The sequence below is a fragment of the Branchiostoma lanceolatum genome, chromosome 9, assembly GCF_035083965.1.
Source record: "Branchiostoma lanceolatum isolate klBraLanc5 chromosome 9, klBraLanc5.hap2, whole genome shotgun sequence".
Lineage (NCBI taxonomy): Eukaryota > Metazoa > Chordata > Leptocardii > Amphioxiformes > Branchiostomatidae > Branchiostoma > Branchiostoma lanceolatum.
The window spans coordinates 9,751,858-9,774,035 of NC_089730.1; the positions used below are offsets into that span (position 1 = coordinate 9,751,858).

At 37.0% G+C, this 22,178-nt stretch overlaps 1 protein-coding gene across 1 annotated transcript in view; it reads right to left on the bottom strand.

Moving 5' to 3' along the window:
- The window catches only part of LOC136442510 (patatin-like phospholipase domain-containing protein 7), a 36,690-nt gene extending 15,241 nt beyond the window's left edge, over positions 1-21,449 (bottom strand). The window contains exons 1-25 of the mRNA XM_066439408.1: positions 21,339-21,449; positions 20,676-20,757; positions 20,257-20,339; positions 18,193-18,287; positions 17,763-17,903; positions 17,316-17,415; positions 17,119-17,178; positions 16,792-16,872; positions 16,553-16,614; positions 16,219-16,285; positions 15,814-15,894; positions 7,907-8,048; positions 7,238-7,315; positions 6,501-6,533; positions 5,591-5,638; positions 4,645-4,799; positions 4,240-4,284; positions 3,955-3,996; positions 3,179-3,346; positions 2,668-2,817; positions 2,099-2,235; positions 1,519-1,650; positions 1,190-1,313; positions 733-846; positions 349-436 (exon numbers count right to left, since the gene is read on the bottom strand). Coding sequence (XP_066295505.1) covers positions 349-436; positions 733-846; positions 1,190-1,313; positions 1,519-1,650; positions 2,099-2,235; positions 2,668-2,817; positions 3,179-3,346; positions 3,955-3,996; positions 4,240-4,284; positions 4,645-4,799; positions 5,591-5,638; positions 6,501-6,533; positions 7,238-7,315; positions 7,907-8,048; positions 15,814-15,894; positions 16,219-16,285; positions 16,553-16,614; positions 16,792-16,872; positions 17,119-17,178; positions 17,316-17,415; positions 17,763-17,903; positions 18,193-18,287; positions 20,257-20,339; positions 20,676-20,757; positions 21,339-21,416 — 2,386 coding nt within the window. The 5' untranslated portion in view covers positions 21,417-21,449. The remainder of the gene's footprint in view (positions 1-348; positions 437-732; positions 847-1,189; positions 1,314-1,518; positions 1,651-2,098; positions 2,236-2,667; positions 2,818-3,178; positions 3,347-3,954; positions 3,997-4,239; positions 4,285-4,644; positions 4,800-5,590; positions 5,639-6,500; positions 6,534-7,237; positions 7,316-7,906; positions 8,049-15,813; positions 15,895-16,218; positions 16,286-16,552; positions 16,615-16,791; positions 16,873-17,118; positions 17,179-17,315; positions 17,416-17,762; positions 17,904-18,192; positions 18,288-20,256; positions 20,340-20,675; positions 20,758-21,338) is intronic.
- Between the last annotated feature and the right edge of the window lie 729 nt (positions 21,450-22,178).

Below are 22,178 nucleotides of genomic sequence, written 5' to 3' on the forward strand. Positions count from 1 at the left end.
AAACAAAAACACAAGCAACAGTGCTACAAGCTTTTACAACAACAACCATACATGTATGCCAGCCTTTGACATTGATGCAGTATCTTGTCCATTGCCTTGTGTAATTTATCATACTTCTACCCAACTGGCTTTCAGCGCACAAGTTTAACAATACTGAATTTTCAAGTGCTTTAAATCTTAAGATGGCCCCATACAAACCGTAACAGTCCAACATAGTTTTGTAACCATCTTTTTGCCATTATAATATTTATATCTGTCCATCACAGTGTGTCTGTACAGAGCACAAATGTACATGTATGTTTAAAAGCCTAACTGTCTGATCCCTCCTTGTTCAGTTCTTACATGTACCTGGAATGTCGAGAAGAGGTGTCTGTGGTCGCTGCTGCATGTGGCCCAGGATCCGCTGGCCAAGCAGGTGAATCAGTCGGGTCACAACCTATCAAACATACAATTAGAAACATGTCACTTGAAATAGTACCGGTGGAGTCCTATGTACATTGTTCAAAATCCAGGAGTGGACACCTTGTCATGACTCAATCATATAAAAGGTAATTGGTACTTAGCAACATGCACCATAATGAACCTATTGCATTTGTGTGGTTATGAAATTGTATTATGCCCTCATTTTCATAACGAAAATTAGTCTAAAAGCAGTAAGTAGCACACCCAAGTAAACCTTACACAAGAATGATAAGACATAGAGGATACCACTGAGTGTTATTTTTTGCTGACCTGAGGGTGTTTTCTCTTGATGGTGTCCAGCAGCCCGGCAGGCATCTTGGCCAGCTCCGTGTCTCGGATAGCGTGAACAGTGGAGGCTCGAGGAGACTGGGTCAGGGTCTCAACCTGGGGAACACAAGTCATGCAATACAGCATAATTATTACCTTTCTCTCTTTGTTGCTGAGAGTGTACAAAACTGATTAAACATGCAAAAGTCTCTACGCTGAATTTTAAAAAAAAATGCAAGAAGTTTCAAATTGGAAAATCGTGTATATCTCACAAATTTTGAACCAAGAAATTCATACTATAGATACACGTTCATTATGACATAAATAATTATTACTGTACAGCTACAGTAAGATTTTTTTTAGTGGCAATTTACTCTAATCAAAGAAACATCTTTAAATGTCAGTTTTCCAACATGTTGCCCTGACTCTCAACTTCTACGTAATGATGGTTCAGACTCACCACTCCAACGATCTCTCCTCTGCCGTACTCTCCCATCAGCTGTTTCCTGCCGTTAGCGAGGGTGTGCACGGAACGGAGACGGCCGTTCAGCACGACATACGTGGAGTCTGACGGGTCTCCTTGTCTGTAGAACACAGTCAATGTCCATTTAGCCTCTACTGTTTATTCGGTATGCTTTCCACAAATACACTGACTCACAGATAGATTAAACATGTAACAAAATTGAAAAAAAACACCATGACATTTTGTTACCCTGGAAGTGAAGGGTACAACATTAACCTGCCTTTCAAGTAGTAGATAAGTGGATAAAAGAAATTTCCCCTCCGTACCTGTACAGTGCCCTGCCAGCGTCGATCAGCATCCAGTCCAGGGCGAAGTCAATCTGGCGTACAAACGGGGACATCCTGCTCACAAAGGCATGGGCCACGTTCAACACAACATGGGGACAGTCCCTCATGATGCTGCAATACAAACAGGAAAAACGTCCATGGTTATGGTTTATATTGCTTGAACAGCCAACATTTAATGAAAAACACCGAACACAAGGTTTGAATATTGCATCACAAGTTGTGTGAATACTTTAAATCAAGAGCACTGGTTAATCTTTTGTATATTGGCTTTTCCACTCATCTAACACCATTACATGTCTAAAACCTCTAGATCTGGAGCCATCTGTGTAAATACATTGTTACGTTTCTCTGTTAACTTAAATGTTCGATGTATGGCCAGTTGGTGCCTGGAATAAAGTATAAATGATGATATAATAATTATGGCTAATGATCATCTGACAATTGGTATGAATAATGGTCATGAATGATATCACTAGAACATCAAGTATCCATGAAATCGTAATGTATGGAGATTTAGATTTTCTATATATCATAAAAAACGGTACTTTGATTGACGTACCTGTAAAAGTTGGACTTGGTGATAGCCACCACCCTGCTGTCGTGCTTGGCCTTGACACTGAAGAATGACGGCTCTCCTGTCAGTGCTGCCAACACTCCCACTAGCTCACCTGAGTGGGACACTATCAACACTGTCTCCTACAAGGTGGACATCAAGAAAAAAATAGCTGTTTTAGATGGAGGAATATGAAATCAGACAAGTTTTCTAAGAAACAAACTGGAGATGAATTAAAGGGGAATTGTGTATAGTCTTTAGTTTAACTTCCCAAAAGTTATGGTAGAATAAAAGATATGAAATCACCAAAATTCCTAGTAAGGTACGATGCCAGTGGCTACAAGGTATGTGAATATGTAAGGTTTAAGTCGCCAACTTCAGGCTGAGGACAAGCCATGATGCTTTCATGATAGCTACCAAGGCAATATAATGCGCTATGTAGCCTTGCCATAGCTTGAATGTGTTTTTAGTCAAGCACACCGTGTCACCCTTATTTTTCTCCATAAGCGTAGGAGGCATAAAACTAAGGAAGAATCTTCAACGTAAAATTAGTGCTGAGGCTGAGCTCTACTGACCTCCTCCTCAGTGTCGACAGTCTTCTGACAGACCAGGAGCGTTCCTGTGGCAACAAAGAACAGGCTGGAGTCCTGGTCACCCTGGTGCACCAGGTACTGCCCCGCCCGGTAATGTTCCAGGGTCAGTCGGCCTCGGAGCAGCGTCTCCTCCTGGGGGGGACAGATGTATCTCAAACTTCTGGGCAGAAAGTCAGACATTTAATAGGCTCTAAGTCTTATATGTTTGTAAGAATAACGGTTACATTAGCATGAAAAACGTATATTATTTTTATCACTAAGGATTTTTAGCCAAACACCTAGTTATGAAGGCACAATTTTCTGCCCATGTGCGTGCAGCATTGTTTTGAAATGTGTCAAACTTGAATGGTATATTATGATTCCTTGCCAAACCATTACTGTAATGGTTTGAAACTTTCTGTCAAGTAGGTCATGCCTTGGCTGATTCTTATGCTACATTGTAGGAAATCAAAGAGAAAAAAAATTATTTATGAATTAATCAAAGTGTCCTTACATCCAAGCCAAACAAGCTGGCCAAGTCCTCAGTTGCCGCGTCCAAGACTTCATCATCCTCGGTCCACTGTTGGTACTTAGAGAGGACAGCGGCGTCCGAGCTCTCCTGACGGTCAAAGAACGTGGCCCTGTGCAGGAAGCTGTCATCGTGACTGGTGTGGCGCAGTCGCTGTAAGGGATACAAAATCTGTCAAGCTTTGCACATATCAACTTGCAGTTTCTTTTGGAACTGTCTTGTTGGAGCGTCCCTTTCCTTGGCAATGCTCAATGGTTATTTCAGCACTCCTTGGGTCCTTTATTGTTAAGGATCTATTGTATGTTTTGGAACTTTTGGACCTTTTGGAACCGTTTTGTTGGAGGGTCCCTTTCATTGTCAATGCTCAAGGAATATTGCAGCAATCCTTGAGTCCTTTATTGTTGAGGATGTTTTGGAACTTTTGGAACTGTTGGAAGTTTTGGAACTGGTAGAAATTCTGGAACTGTTTTATTGGAGGGTCCCTTTCCTTGGCAATGCTCAAGGAATATTGCAGCAATCCTTGAGTCCTTTATTGTTGAGGATGTTTTGGAACTTTTGGAACTGTTGGAAGTTTTGGAACTGGTAGAAATTCTGGAACTGTTTTATTGGAGTGTCCCTTTCCTTGGCAATGCTCAAGGAACATTTCAGCCCTTCTTGAATCCTTTATTGTTTAGAGTCTATTGCATCTACTCATGACTTGTACAATTACATTAATACCACCTTCCCATCACCTTGGTCACACCACAGTGAAACAAACTCACATTATCCTTATACACTGGACTGGTTCGTGCAGAAGTTGAACTCTGAAACATGGAAGAATTAATTCATCTTTTATTGATGATGTCTTGCAGATCACCCTTCAAAGCAGAATATCTATATTGATCCTCTGTTTATAGTTGTATCATATACAATGTATGACTCATACTATACTTAGAACCTTTGAGGGTTTAAAGTCATTCTGATGACTTTACTACCATACATGTATTAGGTAAACAAGCCTGCACCAAAGTTCCTTGTCACCAGCATTAGTACTTTCTAAAACTCACATGGTGTTCTACATAATAGTCAAGTCTACGTCGGTAATCCACACTCTGAAAAAAATGGTTGATAAAATTTATCAGCAGAAAGAGTAGTCATTTTACTTATGGACTATTTATTTTCATCCTCCCACAGCAACAGCAACCTGATTTGACCTTATAACATCAGGCAGACAATTTAGTGAACAAAGATGTGTGTTTAACACCACAAAATTATGGCTAATACCAGGCTCCTAATACATGTACGTGCAGAAAGATATGCCCATTTTATAATTCTTAATGACAACATTTGTGTTCTACGAGTTTCATCTGACACCTTGACTCCAAACCCTTGGTTTGACTTTCTGTCCTAGTAAGTCTTAGGGCTACCCACAATACACAGGACGTTCTCTTATTTTGAAACCAAAAACTTACATGTCTCCTGGCCACTGGAGGGGTTCCTACAACACCCTGCCCAACCCTGGCCCTGTCACAGGCAGTGTCAAAGTCCGAGGGGCCTGACTCCGCTCCACTCCCCTCGCTGTCTACCGACATGCCCCGGAAACTCGCAAGGCGGGAAATCCTAGCACCTAAAAAAGGACATGACACCAATGATGAAAATTCATTCATTTCAACACAGGAAAATTGTGTTTTAACAACGACAAACTAAATGGCATAATGAAAAGAAACAATTCCTTGGTCAAGTACCAATCTTGACGAATGTGCATATCACCATTTCCTACTAGAAATAGTTCCGACAGTGCATTGCCACTGGTGGGTTGCTGGATATTGCAGAAGAAACAAAATTAAATATGACTGAAATATTTCTTGAGGGTGGCAACTGAGAAAAAGTCAAAGAGGAACATTGTTTGTAAAGAAGTCAATTCTGCATATGGCTTTCTCCTATCCATTCCTAAAGCAACTTGAAAGAAAATCTGAGTATCATTTTTGACTAAGTACATATCCAAACCACCTTTTAACAATGCAAACCTGTGACACAATCCTTAAAACAAAACCATCCTTGCTTATCAAGTTTTCTCTTCCAACAAAAGTACTTCCATCAAGTTGACATGCCTGAAAAAAATACAATTGACAAAAGGTTTCCATACAAGCTTTTGTACCTATTACTAGAAGTTTTTTCTACCACTAAAAAGTATGCTGACAAAAAGTCATGCAATCATACATGTAACACTCAAGTCACCATTGTCACAGATCATAGCTTTGTGGTAATTACTAGCACTAAACAGCAACTAGCATCCAACACATGTAAAAGGACAGATAAGCAAGAAGTGATGGACACACGTACATTTATATCGACCAGCATGCATATAACTCATTATTGCAGTGTAGGAGAAACCCAGAAGATGTATCATATCTATACCTTCTGTATTGGATGAAGCGAGAAGAAGGGCAGGTTGAAGAGCAGATCCTACATGTGATGAGCAAGCAGGGAGAATGGGACAGCCAACAAGTCAGTACGGTACAGGCAGGGATACAGTAGTCTATCACTACATGTACACATGTACATCATACACATTTACAGTTGTACACTATTTCTATGTGTACATGCATGCTGTGAGTATATCTAGTGTCAAACTCATGCAAATTTTGTCAAGTCTTTCTCTTAATTTCAGATCACAATTATATAATTGATACACAATCAAGACAGTGAGTGTAAGATTTTGCCAGTAATACAAGACTCTTTGTCAAGAGTGGTGAAAGGAGTTCAGAATCTGATGTAACAAATAAACAAAGTAAAAAGTCTGATCATGTGATGGAATCCACTGCTGGTAGTCTAAGGCTGTGAAAAGAACTGCCAAGTGTGCAAAGTAATTTTTCAACTGTCCATTATTACAAATACAAGAACATCTAATGGTATCAGCCATGTGATGGCATTATAGTCATTCTACATGCAATTGAAAGATGTGTTCCAGCAATGATAAAAGGAAGGGTGACAGGAAGCCTTGAATGCAATCAACTTGAAGGTGAATGAAAGAAACAATTCAAGATGTTCTCAAGTTCTCTTTTAGGGTAAATCATAACTAAAATAAACTTCAGTGCCTAGCTAAAGACAAGAAAGATTGAGGTATGAACTATTCCATTGGAAACGAAAACTGTTGTTGGCCTGCAAAGCTCTTCAAGTATACCAAAAAGGTAGTACACCAGCAGACAAGTACATAAACTTTGATAAAGCTTCTTCCACAATTAAACTACAACTTTGTACAAGCCTTGCACAAGGAGGAGTGATTGATAATGAATGGAGAGAGAATCTACATGTAGTGACAGCATACCTAAGCTCATGGCACGTCGGCGGCGTTCCTTGACTGGAGATGGGGGAATATGGCAGTGAAGGGCTATGAGTAGCCACAACAGTTACAATATACTGGGTTCTCAGGTACACAACCAAAGGGATTCTATCTTCTTATATACTATTGTAGAATATTCAGTAACCCTTCAGCAACCTTCCTCATGGCTCTTTCAGTTTATAATTGTATTATTTATTGTTTATTGTATGAATAAATGATAAAAAAAGAAAGAAAAAAAAACCTTCCTCATGGCTTAATTAATGAACTCTATTAATTCTTGCTGCATTGTAATGTTGTCAGATAAAATCCCTTGTTTGTGTACCTGAGAATGCAGTATATATTGATTAACCAACCTGATGAAACTACAGTGTAATTCAGCCAAGTCAACATTCAACAAGTGATGACCTACATGTTTAAATATCTGTATATTCATCTATTGGTATGTTTCTATACTTCAGAACATGAATAGAGGATTGACAACAGCTAAGCAATTGTGGAAAGAGGGAAAAAGAAGGGAGATAGGGTGGAAAGGGTCTGAAAAAAACATTCACGCTATGAAACTTCTTAGAAACTGAGGACAAGAAAATAAAATTGTAAGATTTCAGAAGAAGTCGCTTACAATATCTGGAAGAAGAACACAAGAGAAAACAAGTGACAGAAGAAGAGAAAACAATTAGGGGAGAGAACACTGAGTTGATCTGATGGAGGCAAAATGATCATACCAGGCACTTCCAACTGGGCACTGGCACGGGATGGCCGACTGGTCTTGGCAGAGACCTGCTCACTGTCACTCCAGGATGCTGGCAAGGAAACACTACTCATTAGGTAACATAATAGAGTAAACTGTACATCATATCATGTTTACATTTCCAACTGTGGGCTTATATACTTGTACCCACAAGGTTTGAAAGCTGTAACACTAACACAGTTACAGTAATGTAAATGAAGACTGCAATGTAAAAACATCGGTTGGACCAGAACTTGAATATAGGGTTCTGTACAATTTCTATCATTATGATAGCATTAATGTGCTACATCAAATCTACAAGAAAAAAGGAGCTTTAAATTTTTTCATGTAAAAAATCATGAGGTTCATAAGGAAGCAAGATCAATATTGTACAAATCAAGGTCATAACATGTCTATCAAAAGGCACATACATTGTACACCATTTGGATTTGGGTCTGAAAGATCTCAACCATATATCATGTACAAAAGCCAAATCAAAACTCTGATACAGCAAACAATCATAACATTTTCTGAAAAAGTATAATTATCTTGCCATATGTCCATGACAATATCAATGGACTGTACAATCCTAACATGCTTACCTTTATTATATGATTCTCAAAATTAAGGACAATTGTACAATGTAGTAGAGAATGTGACATACGTGGAGCATCTTCGAAGTTGACAGATCTGATGACCTTCTCAGTAGAACTCCCTACAGACGTGGTGCTGGCTTTCTTAGGAGACTTGGGCTGTCCCGCTGGGTGGGAGGGGTGGTGGTCATGGTGATGGTGGCGGTGCAGGGACTGGAAAGTGGAACAGACAGTTTAACTAGGCTTAGCATTGAACAAACAAAGCTAGAGTTATAGTCCATGGGCCAAGCAGGTTTTTGGTACCAAACAGAGGGACAAAGGGTGACTTACTTTTTTGAAAAGGCTGATTCCTCTACTTTATAATTATGCATGATAACAATGTCAAATGTCCAGCTTTTTAGGAATTATCACGTGATATGGTGACGTCATTAAAATGGACCTCGATTTTTGGGACTTAATTAAGAGGACTGGGACAAAATGTCAAACATCAATTATCTTCGGTGAAAATCGGTTTGTAGGCAAAAGATACCACAGGAATCATGAAATAGTATGTTTTGGGTTGATATTTTAACTCTATAAGAAGCTACTGTATGAGTCTTTGAAGGCCATTTTCTGCGGTAATTTTGTGTAAAAAAATGTATTGTTTACTTTCCAAAACCAGGCATTCATTTGGACCACCTATGGGGTCTTGTGTAATACATTATGTTAATAGGCCATAATCATTTTCTGCATTTTGGGCTTTGAACCAACAAAACCGTCAAAAATATCAGGAGTTATAAGGATTTTAAGAATTACACCCAACGGCCATGTTATCGAATCGCCGCAAATATCACAATGCATCTGATAATTTTAAGAGGGTCTATCTGTAATTATACCTTGTAGCAAAGGACAAAATGTCGATTTTTTTTTAATTTTGGGTGGTGGTAAGGCCTAGGTCCAATTGTAGAAAAATGGGTAAGTTTTGGATTGACTGGTGGTCACCGGTTGCCATGGAAACGGTCATTTTTTTAAAGATGGCGAATTTCTATCCGCAAAGGCTCAATCTCATCCAGAATACACAATCTTTGTCCTACAGAAACGCCACCTAATCAACATATATTCTACATGCCTGTAACATTTACTTAACATCTTTGACAATGAACAATAATAAGATAAATTTGCAAAATCATATGTTTTGATTGATTTCTAACATAGACTTTTGACATAAAGCCATTATTCAGGAATTCTTAGCGCTACAAGAAATGTTCACGAACATTCATGAATATTCATGAATTTTCATGAACGTTCATGAATATTCATGAATTTTCATGAACGTTCATGAATATTCATGAACATTCATGAACGTTCATGAATTTTCATGAACGTTTATGAATGTTCATGAATATTCATGAATTTACATGAACGTTCATGAATGTTCATGAATTTTCAGGAATGTTCATGAACGTTCATGAATATTCATAAACGTTCATGAATTTTCATGAACGTTCATGAAAATTCATGAATATTCATTAACGTTCATGAACATTCATGAAAATTCATGAAAGTTCATGAAAATTCATGAAAATTCATGAAAGTTCATGAAAATTCATGAAAATTCCTGAATATTCATGAACGTTCATGAATATTCATGAACGTTCATGAATTTTCATGAACGTTCATGAATTTTCATGAATTTTCATGAACGTTCATGAATATTCATGAATTTTCATGAACTTTCATGAATTTTCATGAATTTTCATGAACTTTCATGAATGTTCATGAACGTCAATGAATATTTATGAATTTTCATGAACGTTCATGAATATTCATGAATTTTCATGAACGTTCATGAATGTTCATGAATTTTCAGGAATGTTCATGAACGTTCATGAATATTCATAAACGTTCATGAATTTTCATGAACATTCATGAAAATTCATGAATATTCATTAACGTTCATGAACATTCATGAAAATTCATGAAAATTCATGAAAGTTCATGAAAATTCATGAAAGTTCATGAAAATTCATGAAAATTCATGAACGTTCATGAATATTCATGAATTTTCATGAAAGTTCATGAATATTCATGCATGTTCATGAACGTTCATGAACGTTCATGAACGTTCATGAATTTTCCTGAATTTTCCTGAATTTTCCTGAATTTTCATGAACTTTCATGACTTTTCATGAATTTTCATGAACTTTCATGAATTTTCATGAATTTTCATGAATGTTCATGAACGTTAATGAATATTCATGAATTTTCATGAACGTTCATGAATATTCCTGAATTTTCATGAACGTTCATGAATGTTCATGAATTTTCAGGAATGTTCATGAACGTTCATGAAAAATCATGAAAATTCATGAAAATTCATGAAAATTCATGAATATTCATGACGTTCATGAAAATTCATTAACATTCATGAATATTCATAAAAATTCATGAATATTCATGAACGTTCATGAAAATTCATTAACATTTATGAACATTCATGAAAATTCATGAAAGTTCATGAAAATTCATGAAAGTTCATGAAAATTCATGAAAATTCATGAAAGTTCATGAAAATTCATGAAAGTTCATGAAAGTTCATGAAAATTCAGGAAAGTTCATGAAAATTCATGAAATTTCATGAATTTTCATGAATGTTCATGAAAGTTCATGAAAGTTCATGAAAATTCAGGAAAGTTCATGAAAATTCAGGAAAATTCATGAAAATTCATGAAAATTCATGAAAATTCATGAAAATTCAAGGAAAATTCATGAATATTCATGAAAATTCAGGAAAATTCATGAATATTCATGAAAATTCATGAAAATTCATGAACGTTCATGAAAATTCATGAACGTTTATGAAAATTCATGAATATTCATGAACGTTCATGAAAAATCATGAAAATTCATGAACGTTCATGAACGTTCATGAACGTTCATGAACATTCATGAAAATTCATGAAAGTTCATGAAAATTCATGAAAGTTCATGAAAATTCATGAAAATTCCTGAATATTCATGAACGTTCATGAATATTCATGAACGTTCATGAATTTTCATGAACGTTCATGAAAATTCATGAATATTCATTAACATTCATTAACATTCATGAAAATTCATGAAAGTCAATGAAAATTCATGAAAGTTCATGAAAATTCATGAAAATTCATGAATATTCATGTACGTTCATGAAAATTCATGAATATTCATGAACATTCATGAATTTTCATGAACGTACATGAATATTCATGAATTTTCATGAATTTTCATGAATTTTCAGGAATATTCATTAACGTTCATGAATATTCATAAACGTTCATGAATTTTCATGAACGTTCATGAAAATTCATGAATATTCATTAACGTTCATGAACATTCATGAAAATTCATGAAAATTCATGAAAGTTCATGAAAATTCATGAAAATTCATGAAAGTTCATGAAAATTCATGAAAATTCATGAACGTTCATGAATATTCATGAATTTTCATGAAAGTTCATGAATATTCATGCATGTTCATGAACGTTCATGAACGTTCATGAACGTTCATGAATTTTCCTGAATTTTCCTGAATTTTCATGAACTTTCATGACTTTTCATGAATTTTCATGAACTTTCATGAATTTTCATGAATTTTCATGAATGTTCATGAACGTTAATGAATATTCATGAATTTTCATGAACGTTCATGAATATTCATGAATTTTCATGAACGTTCATGAATGTTCATGAATTTTCAGGAATGTTCATGAACGTTTATGAAAATTCATGAAAATTCATGAATATTCATGAATTTTCAGGAACGTTCATGAATTTTCATGAATTTTCATGAACGTTCATGAAAATTCATGAATATTCATGAAAATTCATGAATATTCATGAACGTTCATGAAAATTCATGAATATTCATTAACGTTCATGAACATTCATGAAAATTCATGAAAATTCATGAAAGTTCATGAAAATTCATGAAAAGTCATGAAAGTTCATGAAAATTCATGAAAATTCACGAAAGTTCAGGAAAATTCATGAAAATTCATGAATATTCATGAACGTTCATGAAAATTCAGGAAAATTCATGAATATTCATTAACATTCATGAACATTCATGAAAATTCATGAAAGTTCATGAAAATTCATGAAAGTTCATGAAAATTCATGAAAATTCATGAAAGTTCATGAAAATTCATGAAAGTTCATGAAAGTTCATGAAAATTCAGGAAAGTTCATGAAAATTCATGAAATTTCAGGAATTTTCATGAATGTTCATGAAAGTTCATGAAAGTTCATGAAAATTCAGGAAAGTTCATGAAAATTCAGGAAAATTCATGAAAGTTCATGAAAATTCATGAAAATTCATGAATATTCATGAAAATTCAGGAAAATTCATGAATATTCATGAAAATTCATGAAAATTCATGAACGTTCATGAAAATTCATGAAAATTCATGAACGTTTATGAAAATTCATGAATATTCATGAACGTTCATGAAAAATCATGAAAATTTATGAACGTTCATGAACGTTCATGAACGTTCATGAACATTCATGAACATGCATGAATATTTTGAACGTTCATGAAAATTCATGAAAATTCATGAACGTTCATGAATGTTCATGAAAGTTCATGAAAATTCATGAAAATTCATGAACGTTCATGAAAAATCAACATTCATGAACGTTTATGAATGTTGATGAATGTTCATGATTTTTCAGGAATGTTCCTGAAAATTCATGAATATTCATGAATTTACATAAACGTTCATGAATATTCATGAATGTTGATGAATTTTCAGGAATGTTCATGAACGTTCAGGAAAATTTTCAGGAACGTTAATGTAATATTCAGGAAAAATCATGAATGTTCATGAATGTTCATGAATATTAAGGAACCATGCTCTTGAGCCTGACCTTTTGTCATGTAAGTGAGTATTTTATTGAAATATAAATCTTCCTTATTGATTGTGCACATTATGTAACCATGTCTTCATCCACGTCCCTTACAGGTCGAAATTTATGAGAATTCATTCGTCCCTTTTTGACTTATCCAACTAAATAAAACATTGTTACTTATCCTTCCGTGTTCGAAACGTAAAGATAGACCATGTGAAGGTTAACATTCTGCATTTGCTCGCAAATGTTGTCCCTCTAGTTAGGTGGCGTTTCTGTAGGCCAAAGATAGTTTATTCTGGACGAGATTGAGCCTTTGCGGATAGAAATCCGCCATCTTTTAAAAAATGACCGTTTCCATGGCAACCGGTGACCACCAGTTAACCCAAAACTTACCCATTTTTCTACAATTGGACCAAGGCCTTACCACCACCCAAAATTTAAAAAAATCGACATTTTGTCCTTTGCTACAAGGTATAATTACAGACAGACCCTCTTAAAATTACCCATGATGCATTGCGATATTTGTGGCGATTCGATAACATGGCCGTTGGGTGTAATTCTTAAAACCCTTATAACTCCTGATATTTTCGACAGATTTTTTTGGTTCAAAGCCCAAAATGCAGAAAATGATATGGCCTATCAACATAATGTATTACCAAGGAGGTTTTATATAGAAGGAGAGCGGACGAGCTAAGTCTCTATTGTACTATGCGTGTAACGGGTGTGAAAAGTCAATGTCGCGTCAAGGTGCGAATTACCCCGATATGCATACACCCCACGCCCAGCTTGGCGGCTTTGCTTTGTTTTCACGGGTGCGACCAAGGAGGCATAATGACTCTGTAGAGCAACTTCGATCTTTTTTTCAGCAGTTACTTTTGAGGAGGACTTTGAAACATTTGAGTTACAAGAATGCAACGTGGAAGATGATCTCTCTAACGGCGAGAATCAAAGCACTATGTGGCAACCAACGCTGCCGCCGGCAGCCGCGGTACATTTGATTGCGAAGTCTGTGAGAATGTATACAAAACCGCCGGATGGCTTGAAAAACACAAGTCTTAGAGAACAGTATTTTTTAATGTGCATATATGCCGACTGAGGAGAAACTACAAACTTAGCTTGACTTGGCTCGCATTACCCTGGAGCCCAGACTAGTACCGGGTCGCTAGCGATTTCCTTCGGCGGCGGTCCAAGAACTCAGCCCGACCGGACTAGACTCCCCCGATGCGCTAATTACGGCATCGGCGGGCTTGGAGCTTTCGGTCGCCGAAGGGATTGGGGGGAAGGAACCGGCTAATCCATGGATACGAACCAAGGACCTCCATGCACGAAAATCATACAAAAAGTCACTCCCAGGTGCCGGAAAATCTACCCAGGTTCCGTTGACCAAAACAACAAATTTGGAACGAGGACCCCTTTAGCTACTCAGAAAAAACGAAAACTTACCAAAGAAAAACGATACAAATTTTTTGTGGCAACATGAAATATAGGTATGAATCTATATTTTTGACGCTAAAAAACAGAGACTTGTCAACAAAAATGACCAAAAACTCGCCCTAGTTCGTCGCACGGTAAAAATTCAAGTATCCAGATGACCGCCATTTTGTCCTCGATCGAATGATGACGTCAGCCGAACCCTACCGGGTGTTCCAAATAAGGAAATCGTCGGAAACCCGAGGCATCTCGGCTGCCGGTCGGCTCAAGCTCGGCACGTGTGACGTCATGCCGAAGCTCCTTTGCATAGAAAACCGCGATTCACGCATCGGTTCAAAGACGGCGCCGCGCCAGCTATACACAATGGGTCGCAGCGGGGCGAAACAAAAGGACCCAGCGGGGCGCTAGCTCGTCCGCTCTCCTTCTATATAAAACCTCCTTGGTATTACACAAGACCCCATAAGTGGCCCAAATAAATGCCTGTTTTTGGAAAGTAAACAATACATTTTTTACACAGAATTACGCCAAAAAATGGACTTAAAAGACTCATAGCTTCTTATAGAGTTAAAATATCAACCCAAAACATACTATTTCATGATTCCTGTGGTATCTTTTGCCTACAAACCGATTTTCACCGAAGATTATTGATGTTTGACATTTTGTCCCAGTCCTCTGAATTAAGTCCCAAAAATCGAGGTCCATTTTAATGACGTCACCATATCACGTGATAATTCCTAAAAAGCTGGACATTTGACATTGTTATCATGCATAATTATAAAGTAGAGGAATTAACCTTTTCAAAAAAGTAAGTCACCCTTTGTCCCTCTGTTTGGTACCAAATGGCTATTTTGAGGGACCTGGCCCATGGACTATTAGGTGAGTGAATAGGGTGGATCTTTTAACTTTTTAACTAGAAATCACAGCACTTTCTTGTGTCAAATTCTTTTTATGTCGAATAACAGTGAAATGTAAGAAAAAGAACATTTTACTGGGCTTGAAGTTATGGAGTTTTAGACCATCCATACAATAAAGTCAATGATGCTTCGAATCTGTAAGTTACAAAAAGGCAACTTACAAAAAGAGCAACAAAAAATCAACACCCGCCATGAACAGAGACAAGGGGGATATAGACTTAGTCACATTTGGAACCACATCCTTGCTATAATGCCAGCATGCAATAAGGAATAGTGGAGTCAATTCAGACCCTGAAGAAGGTAGCTGAGGAGTCACAGAAACATCCAGGTAAACGTCTTTAAGGTTGTGTTGTAAGAACCTTACTTTCCAAAAAAGAACAACTGTGATGGTAACCAATATTTGCAACTGTTGCAACAAGATTTGTAACACACAACTGACAATACTGACAACCTTATTGCCCCAACATGATTAGTGCACCAAAAATCAAAATCCACAACATTTTTTTGTGCACCAAAAACCAAAATCCCTGAACATTTTCTGTGCACCAAACAGGCAAACCATATCACTGCTTTCACCTGTGTCTTGCTGTATCCCCTATCTAGCTTACGGACTAGCTCAGTACTCAAGCCTAGGTAGTTGTACAGGGCCATGAAAGACACTCGCTGCAGACGGAGCATTATCACCTGGATATGACATTTGGGGGAAGTAGACAGTTAAAATCATTTTAAACTCTTTACCAAAGTACAGTGAGCATTGATACCTTGTTCATAAGTTGTGTGGTGAGGCCCAGGTAGTTGTGAAGAGCCATGAAAGTTACCCGCTGCAAACGCACCATGATGATCTAACACATCATACAAATGGGAGAAACAACATATTCAACATTGTATGTACAGATAGACTGGCTGTAGGTATGGATTGACATTGTAAATGCTTTCTATAAGTAACAAATATGAAGTCTAGATAAAACAATCACCATCATAGTCTAATCATTTCACATGACAATGTAACATAAGTACAATACATTAAGTCAGCATTACAATCAAACCAAATTACTGTAGTTTTGACACTTCCATTCCAGAAAATGATTGTCTAGCTTGTTGTACCACAATTTTTACAAGATGGAAGGACTAAAAAGCAGCTTCCTAGAGCTGAGAAACTCAAATACCTGCACCACTCTGACCAGAGATTCTGGGTACTTCTTGAAAACAGTTTGCAATGCATTAGCTGGTAACCTGTGGATTCAAAAAAATAAATCATTGTTAGACTAGGTATGTAGTTTCTTTAAAGAACAACAATTTGTTATAAATGAATGTAAAAAGGCAAGGCCATTACAATAAGAGAAGTTTCAACTTACCATGTCAGTCACAAAATAAGCAATATTCTAGACTACAGGGCTTGTAGCCTGGACCAGTCAACATTTACATGAGGCTACCAATGACAACCAAGACATTATTTCACATATCTAAGCCCTAATGCTCTTTTAAGCCCACGTGACTAACCTGAGAATGGTGGTCTTTTCCAGCGCTCTGCATGACACAGTTTTGTATGGTGCTGGGTAACCCTGTGGATGGCAAAAAATATATTGTCACATACACTGATACATCAATCTTGCCTTATCCCATTTTGAGGAACTCTATGTGTACTACATGTCAAAACCAACAAGCACAAGTAAGAGTAGCTTTTCAAAAACATCATCATACAATGTGCATATGTATCTTGCACATGTTACATTACTTACTGTGATGACATCAAGAATGCTCAGCAGACTGTGCACACTGTCTCCTGCAAGCACCTCCTTCATCTGCATTTCTGTGCCATCCTGCAAGGTGGCATAAATCAGCAGACAAGTGATTCAATACCACGGGTAAAAGCTTTATCTTTATAATACTTAGTTGTTGTTATTTTTCAGCGATAACAAGTTTGAAAATTTAAAAAACACCTGTCACAAATGCAAAGGTCTGTATCCACATAACTGAAGTGTTAAATTTAAAATCAAAGACTAACGAAATAATATCATGTTGCTATAAGGATATACTTTTTCAAATTGGAATGCATCAGTTCTCACCTTTTCTGTTATATATACAGTCAGCTTGCCTTGTACCACCACAAAGATGCTGTCATCTGGCTGTTAACACAGAAAATAGCGGAAACAAAGTTATTCAAAGATTAAAAACAATGATACCTTATGATTTGTGCTACAAAAGGCTTCTATCAGTATAGTAAAACAACAACCAAGCATGTTAACAAAGTAAGTTAAGTTACCTGTCCAACTTTGAACAGCATGTCCCCCTCATTGATACTCATGGTTTCCATATGGCGACACAGCTCCAGGAACATGGGCTTCTCAAAGTGACCAAAAACCCTAGAAACAACAACATGCACATTCAGTTGCAACTCTGAGTATGTAATTTTCCATACTGTAATATCTATGTAGCTATCTTCAGCCATCTATATATACATACCATTCAGTACAAAATAAAATCATTCTTTCATCACCTATAATTGTACCATATATCAATGCTTGAAAACTCAAGGAAACACACTAATACTATGTTTACGCTATAACTTCTGCAGCCAGTTTTCTTTGTTCACTACTTCTTTTCTGGAGCTATAAAGAATTAATGAATTAGCTATATCAACATGTTAAAATAAACAAACAAACGAACACCCAACCAACCAACCAACAAACAAACAAACAAGGAAACTGACCTGACAGAGTTGAGCATGTACATGACCTCTGGAGGCAGGTGGCTCTCCCCGCTCTCTGTTAAATCTGCCTCCAACAGGGCAGGTGGGGGCTCCTTCAGCTGAACACCTGGCTTGGACCCCTCCTTACGCAGACGTAGGATCCTGGACAATGACAGGTACATTAAACATAACACAGCTGAGCTACAAGATTCAGACCCACCTTAACACTGTACTTGACTTCAATATCACTGTGTTAAAGGCATTTTGTTTAGCTAGATGGCATAACACAATCAATGCTTTACAGTTACGGAGCCTAAAAGGGGGGTACCCATTTATGCCCAGCTGGGTTCTTCCCAAACCCCAAAAGCTGTTTGGACAGATACAATTTTTTGTAGCATAAAGGCCATTGATATTGAAGTGATGACCAATTTCTAGGAGGTAAAAATCTTACTTCTTGACCAGCTGGACAAACTTCTGTCGTTTCTTTATCCTTGTCCGTGAGGAGGACCCCTGGACCACGACGGTGTTACTCACACTGGACTTCACCTGTAAAAGAACAAGGAAAAGAATAAACTACAAGGCAGTCAAAAAATCCTGTTACGTACCCTATACCCTACACTTTTCTACCATATCTTTCACACCCACCCATTACACACTAGTCTAGTCAGATAAGTTAAAAGTCTTCTATTAACCATGACTTGAGAAGTGACTTTTTCAATGAAAATCTGATAACAGTCAAGTCAGTGGCACCAGGAAACTTGTCAGTTTGCAACCTAAAATGGATTGGTTGTCATATATGTAGTCTTTCAACAGACCACATTTCAACCTCTTTCTGTGACTCTTATGCATAGCAACACATCTAGTGTTGTCCTATTAACTTCTATCTCTAGTAGATAGCTTCTCATACAATTTGCAACATTAAAAAAAAATCTACAAATGTAGCTTGCAAGACTTACTGAAGAACTACTTTGTGATCTGTGTGGGTGAGTGTTATAAAAACAGTGTACACACTACATAGTGTAAACAGAAGGTACATGCATGTATCAGTATTGTCCTAATGACCAACACAAGTAGTAGTACATAGTACGTCAGGATCTGAGGCAAATTTGCTTATTTTACAGCAAATCAATCATGAATATAAGATGAACCTTAATTTTCAGAATTACATAATATTATGAAATGAACCAGCATGATTTTAAACTCTGTACATATTAACTGTTTATTAGTGACAAACGGCTTCAAATTACCGAGGTGTTAGATGTTACATTAAAACACACTCCTGTACATGATTTTGAATAACACTGACAGACAATGACATCAAACCTTCAAAGACACATTCTTGCAGTATGTGTGATACATTTTACAAATTGTTGCTTTTTTCTTTTGTCTTAATACTGGCAAGCATAACGCAGACATCTAGCTACATAGGGGTATTCAAAATGTGCAGGTGGGTGAAGAACATGACAACAGTTTATATAAACATGTATAAGGCTCAAATTAGTTTCAAGATTGGTTGTCTTGGCAAGGTTAAGGCTGACATCAGACAATAAAAAATCAAATCATATACAAATGGCACTTTAATGGAGGTCTGGAGTAAGTGCCTTGTTCTGTTTGCTTGTAAAATATTTGTGTGACTTGAAATGTGTACATTATGTTAAAAATAGTGTAACAAATCTTGGTTATTATTGAAAGAAAAAGAAAAAAACACAAATCAAGCCTGCTTTATCCTTTTATGTCTGATTCTTATTCATTGTTACAGCGCAGTTGCTTTGATGGACAATAATACAGGATATATGGATCTGTAGCATGCATGTTGACATCCTACAAAAACAACCATGTCATAGAGTCCAGGATAACCCTTTTGCTTTATTTGAGCCTTACAGACTTTATAAAGAAGGGTGGGTGCATTATAGTTATACAATCTTCATTCAAGTTCAAAGAAAAACTCAAGCAAATGAAGGAAAGGCAGGATTACAGCATTGGGGTCATCAGCATCCTCTAGCTGTGGGGCAAGACGTTCCATAAATCGGATCTTCACGATGGAAACACGAAGGGCAGGAAAAATGGAAATACATGTTTGTCATGTAAATCTGAAAAATAGTACATGCTACTGCTACACTATGCTAGCATGTCATGATAATGAAGAAGTGAAAAGGAAAAGGAAAGAAGGAGAATACGGTTTCTTGTGATGTGCGCCATTGGGAAAGCTGAAGGTGAGGAGGAGAAATGCCAATAGGGAAAATCTGTTAGTACAAGGGAGGTGGAATGAAATAGAATGGAACAAAATGAAATAAAGGAAATAAATGAAAATCTTCTAAGAGAATGCAAAAACCAAGCAAGCACTGAACGTTAAAAATTAGCTGCTCCTTGTTGACATCAGTACATTTAATCATATACAAATCCACGCTGTGAGGGTTCAATGCAGGATTGCATTGGAAAGGGGTTGACCTTTTATCAAAATGAACTGTTGCATATGGTTGAGAAAATGGAGCTCACGTGACTGAGGATCACTCACCTTCCGCATGACTTTTCTACCATAAAACATGATCTTGTCCCTTTTACGGAAGCGGTATTTCACTGGGGGAGGGTGGCCAATCACTGCAAATATAAGAAAGGACAAAACATGTTAATGGAACTTCTTTCAGTCAGATTTATGATGTAAAGGCATATTCTATTAATAATATCATTTCTTTCAACTACTAGTAAATGAAAATAGATTCATGTTTATCATACAACAGTATTGTACAAAACTCAAGTTATATTTTAAAGCTTTCCTTTTTGTGCTTTTCGTCTCAATCTAGTTTCTATTGCCTTGGTGTATGAGGCTAGCAAAAAGTAATAAAAACTGTAATTGGTGTTTATGAAGCTATATCGTAAAGCTATTCCTTTGTGTTGGCTAGAGTTTTCAGCCAGGTAAGAAGTAGGATTTCTTACCTTTTGTCTTGACTTTCTTTAGACACATGAACAAGCCGGTAACAATCCCACAAATCACCAGGCTCACCAGGATGATGATCGTCTGAAGGAAAAAAATTGGAAGAATAACGTTAATAATGTTTTTTTGTTGTTGTTTTTATCATATGTGGCACAATCTTCACAATTTTCAAATGTGATAATCAATTAACTGGCTCAATCAGTATTCAGTCCAATTGCAACTTCAATAAAAGCCAAAAACCTTGGTGACTTCACAGTACAAAACGGAAATGTCATATGTGTCATCTAATACGAGTATTCACACGGTCATCTCATCAGTCACATATGGCATCGATTTCAACCGGATCCGTCAACTGTAGACTACGCCTGCTCTTGTGAGCAAGTTGCTGCGTTTCCTCATACACATGGACTTTCAATACAAACTTGTTTCATCAGCTGTTATCACAAACAGAGGCATAGTTGAGGTGGGAAGTTAGTAACGTAGACTCGTCACATTATTTGCTATGATGACCTCACGTAGCAGAGAGCAAGACGCAGGATTTTATGAAGGTCGAAAAGGAGACAACATTCTGTCGACAATTCAGCAAACCCTCGACACTATCTACACCAACCAAACAGCTACATAGGTTCTTTGAAGCATCAAGGACAAGTCAAAGGAAGTCTTACCCATGGTACGTCCACGAGGAAGTAAAAAAAGGACTCTGAAGAAGAAAGCGTTGGAAGACCTTCCTCATCGGCTGCCATTTTGAATGTTTTGACAATTTGGACGAGCTCAATAACAATAGTAGGGGGAAAGATTCTCCGGAAATGGGGTTTCATTTACGCATTCTGTGTATTTCTTATCATATATACGTGGAATTAGTACTTAAACCAACTATATAGTATGCATTTATTGCATTAGATATGTATGATTAATCTATAATTGGAAGATATTAAGGTAAAATTTGAATCCTCCCTATCAGAGTAACGTTTAATGGTAGGGTCAGAATATATCCGGGCAATGCAGCTTCTGACAGCACTTCTATTTTTCTTCATCAAGATGATCGCCTGGTGCTACTGTGGAACAACTTTCACTCAGAATTTTCTACTCTTTCTTTCGCCAAAGCAGTGAAACACTGATGCCAGTAAATAAGTCGTATGTAGGACAATAAAAGGTATCTTATGACGTCAGATGACACGCCCCTTTTGGCGGGAAGTTTCAGATAAAGCTGTCAGCTGGAGGACAGGTAACGTCGAGGCTTGCGATTCTGCTCGGTGATTTTTAGCTTTCCATGGTTTTAACTTGATACCTTTGATTTATCAAATGTTTAAGGTGGTGCCTCTTAGTCCGCACACATGGCAGAGACGGATTATCCATTTTGAATGCCAGGTTAATTAATGGATTAATGGGAAATGGATGTTTCTTTAGAAATTAGTGTCGCCTGCAGATGTTGCTTGATTCCCCCTGGGACGTTAAACGATAACTCTATAACATTACCCCCAGTTTATCTACAATCTCGATCTCTG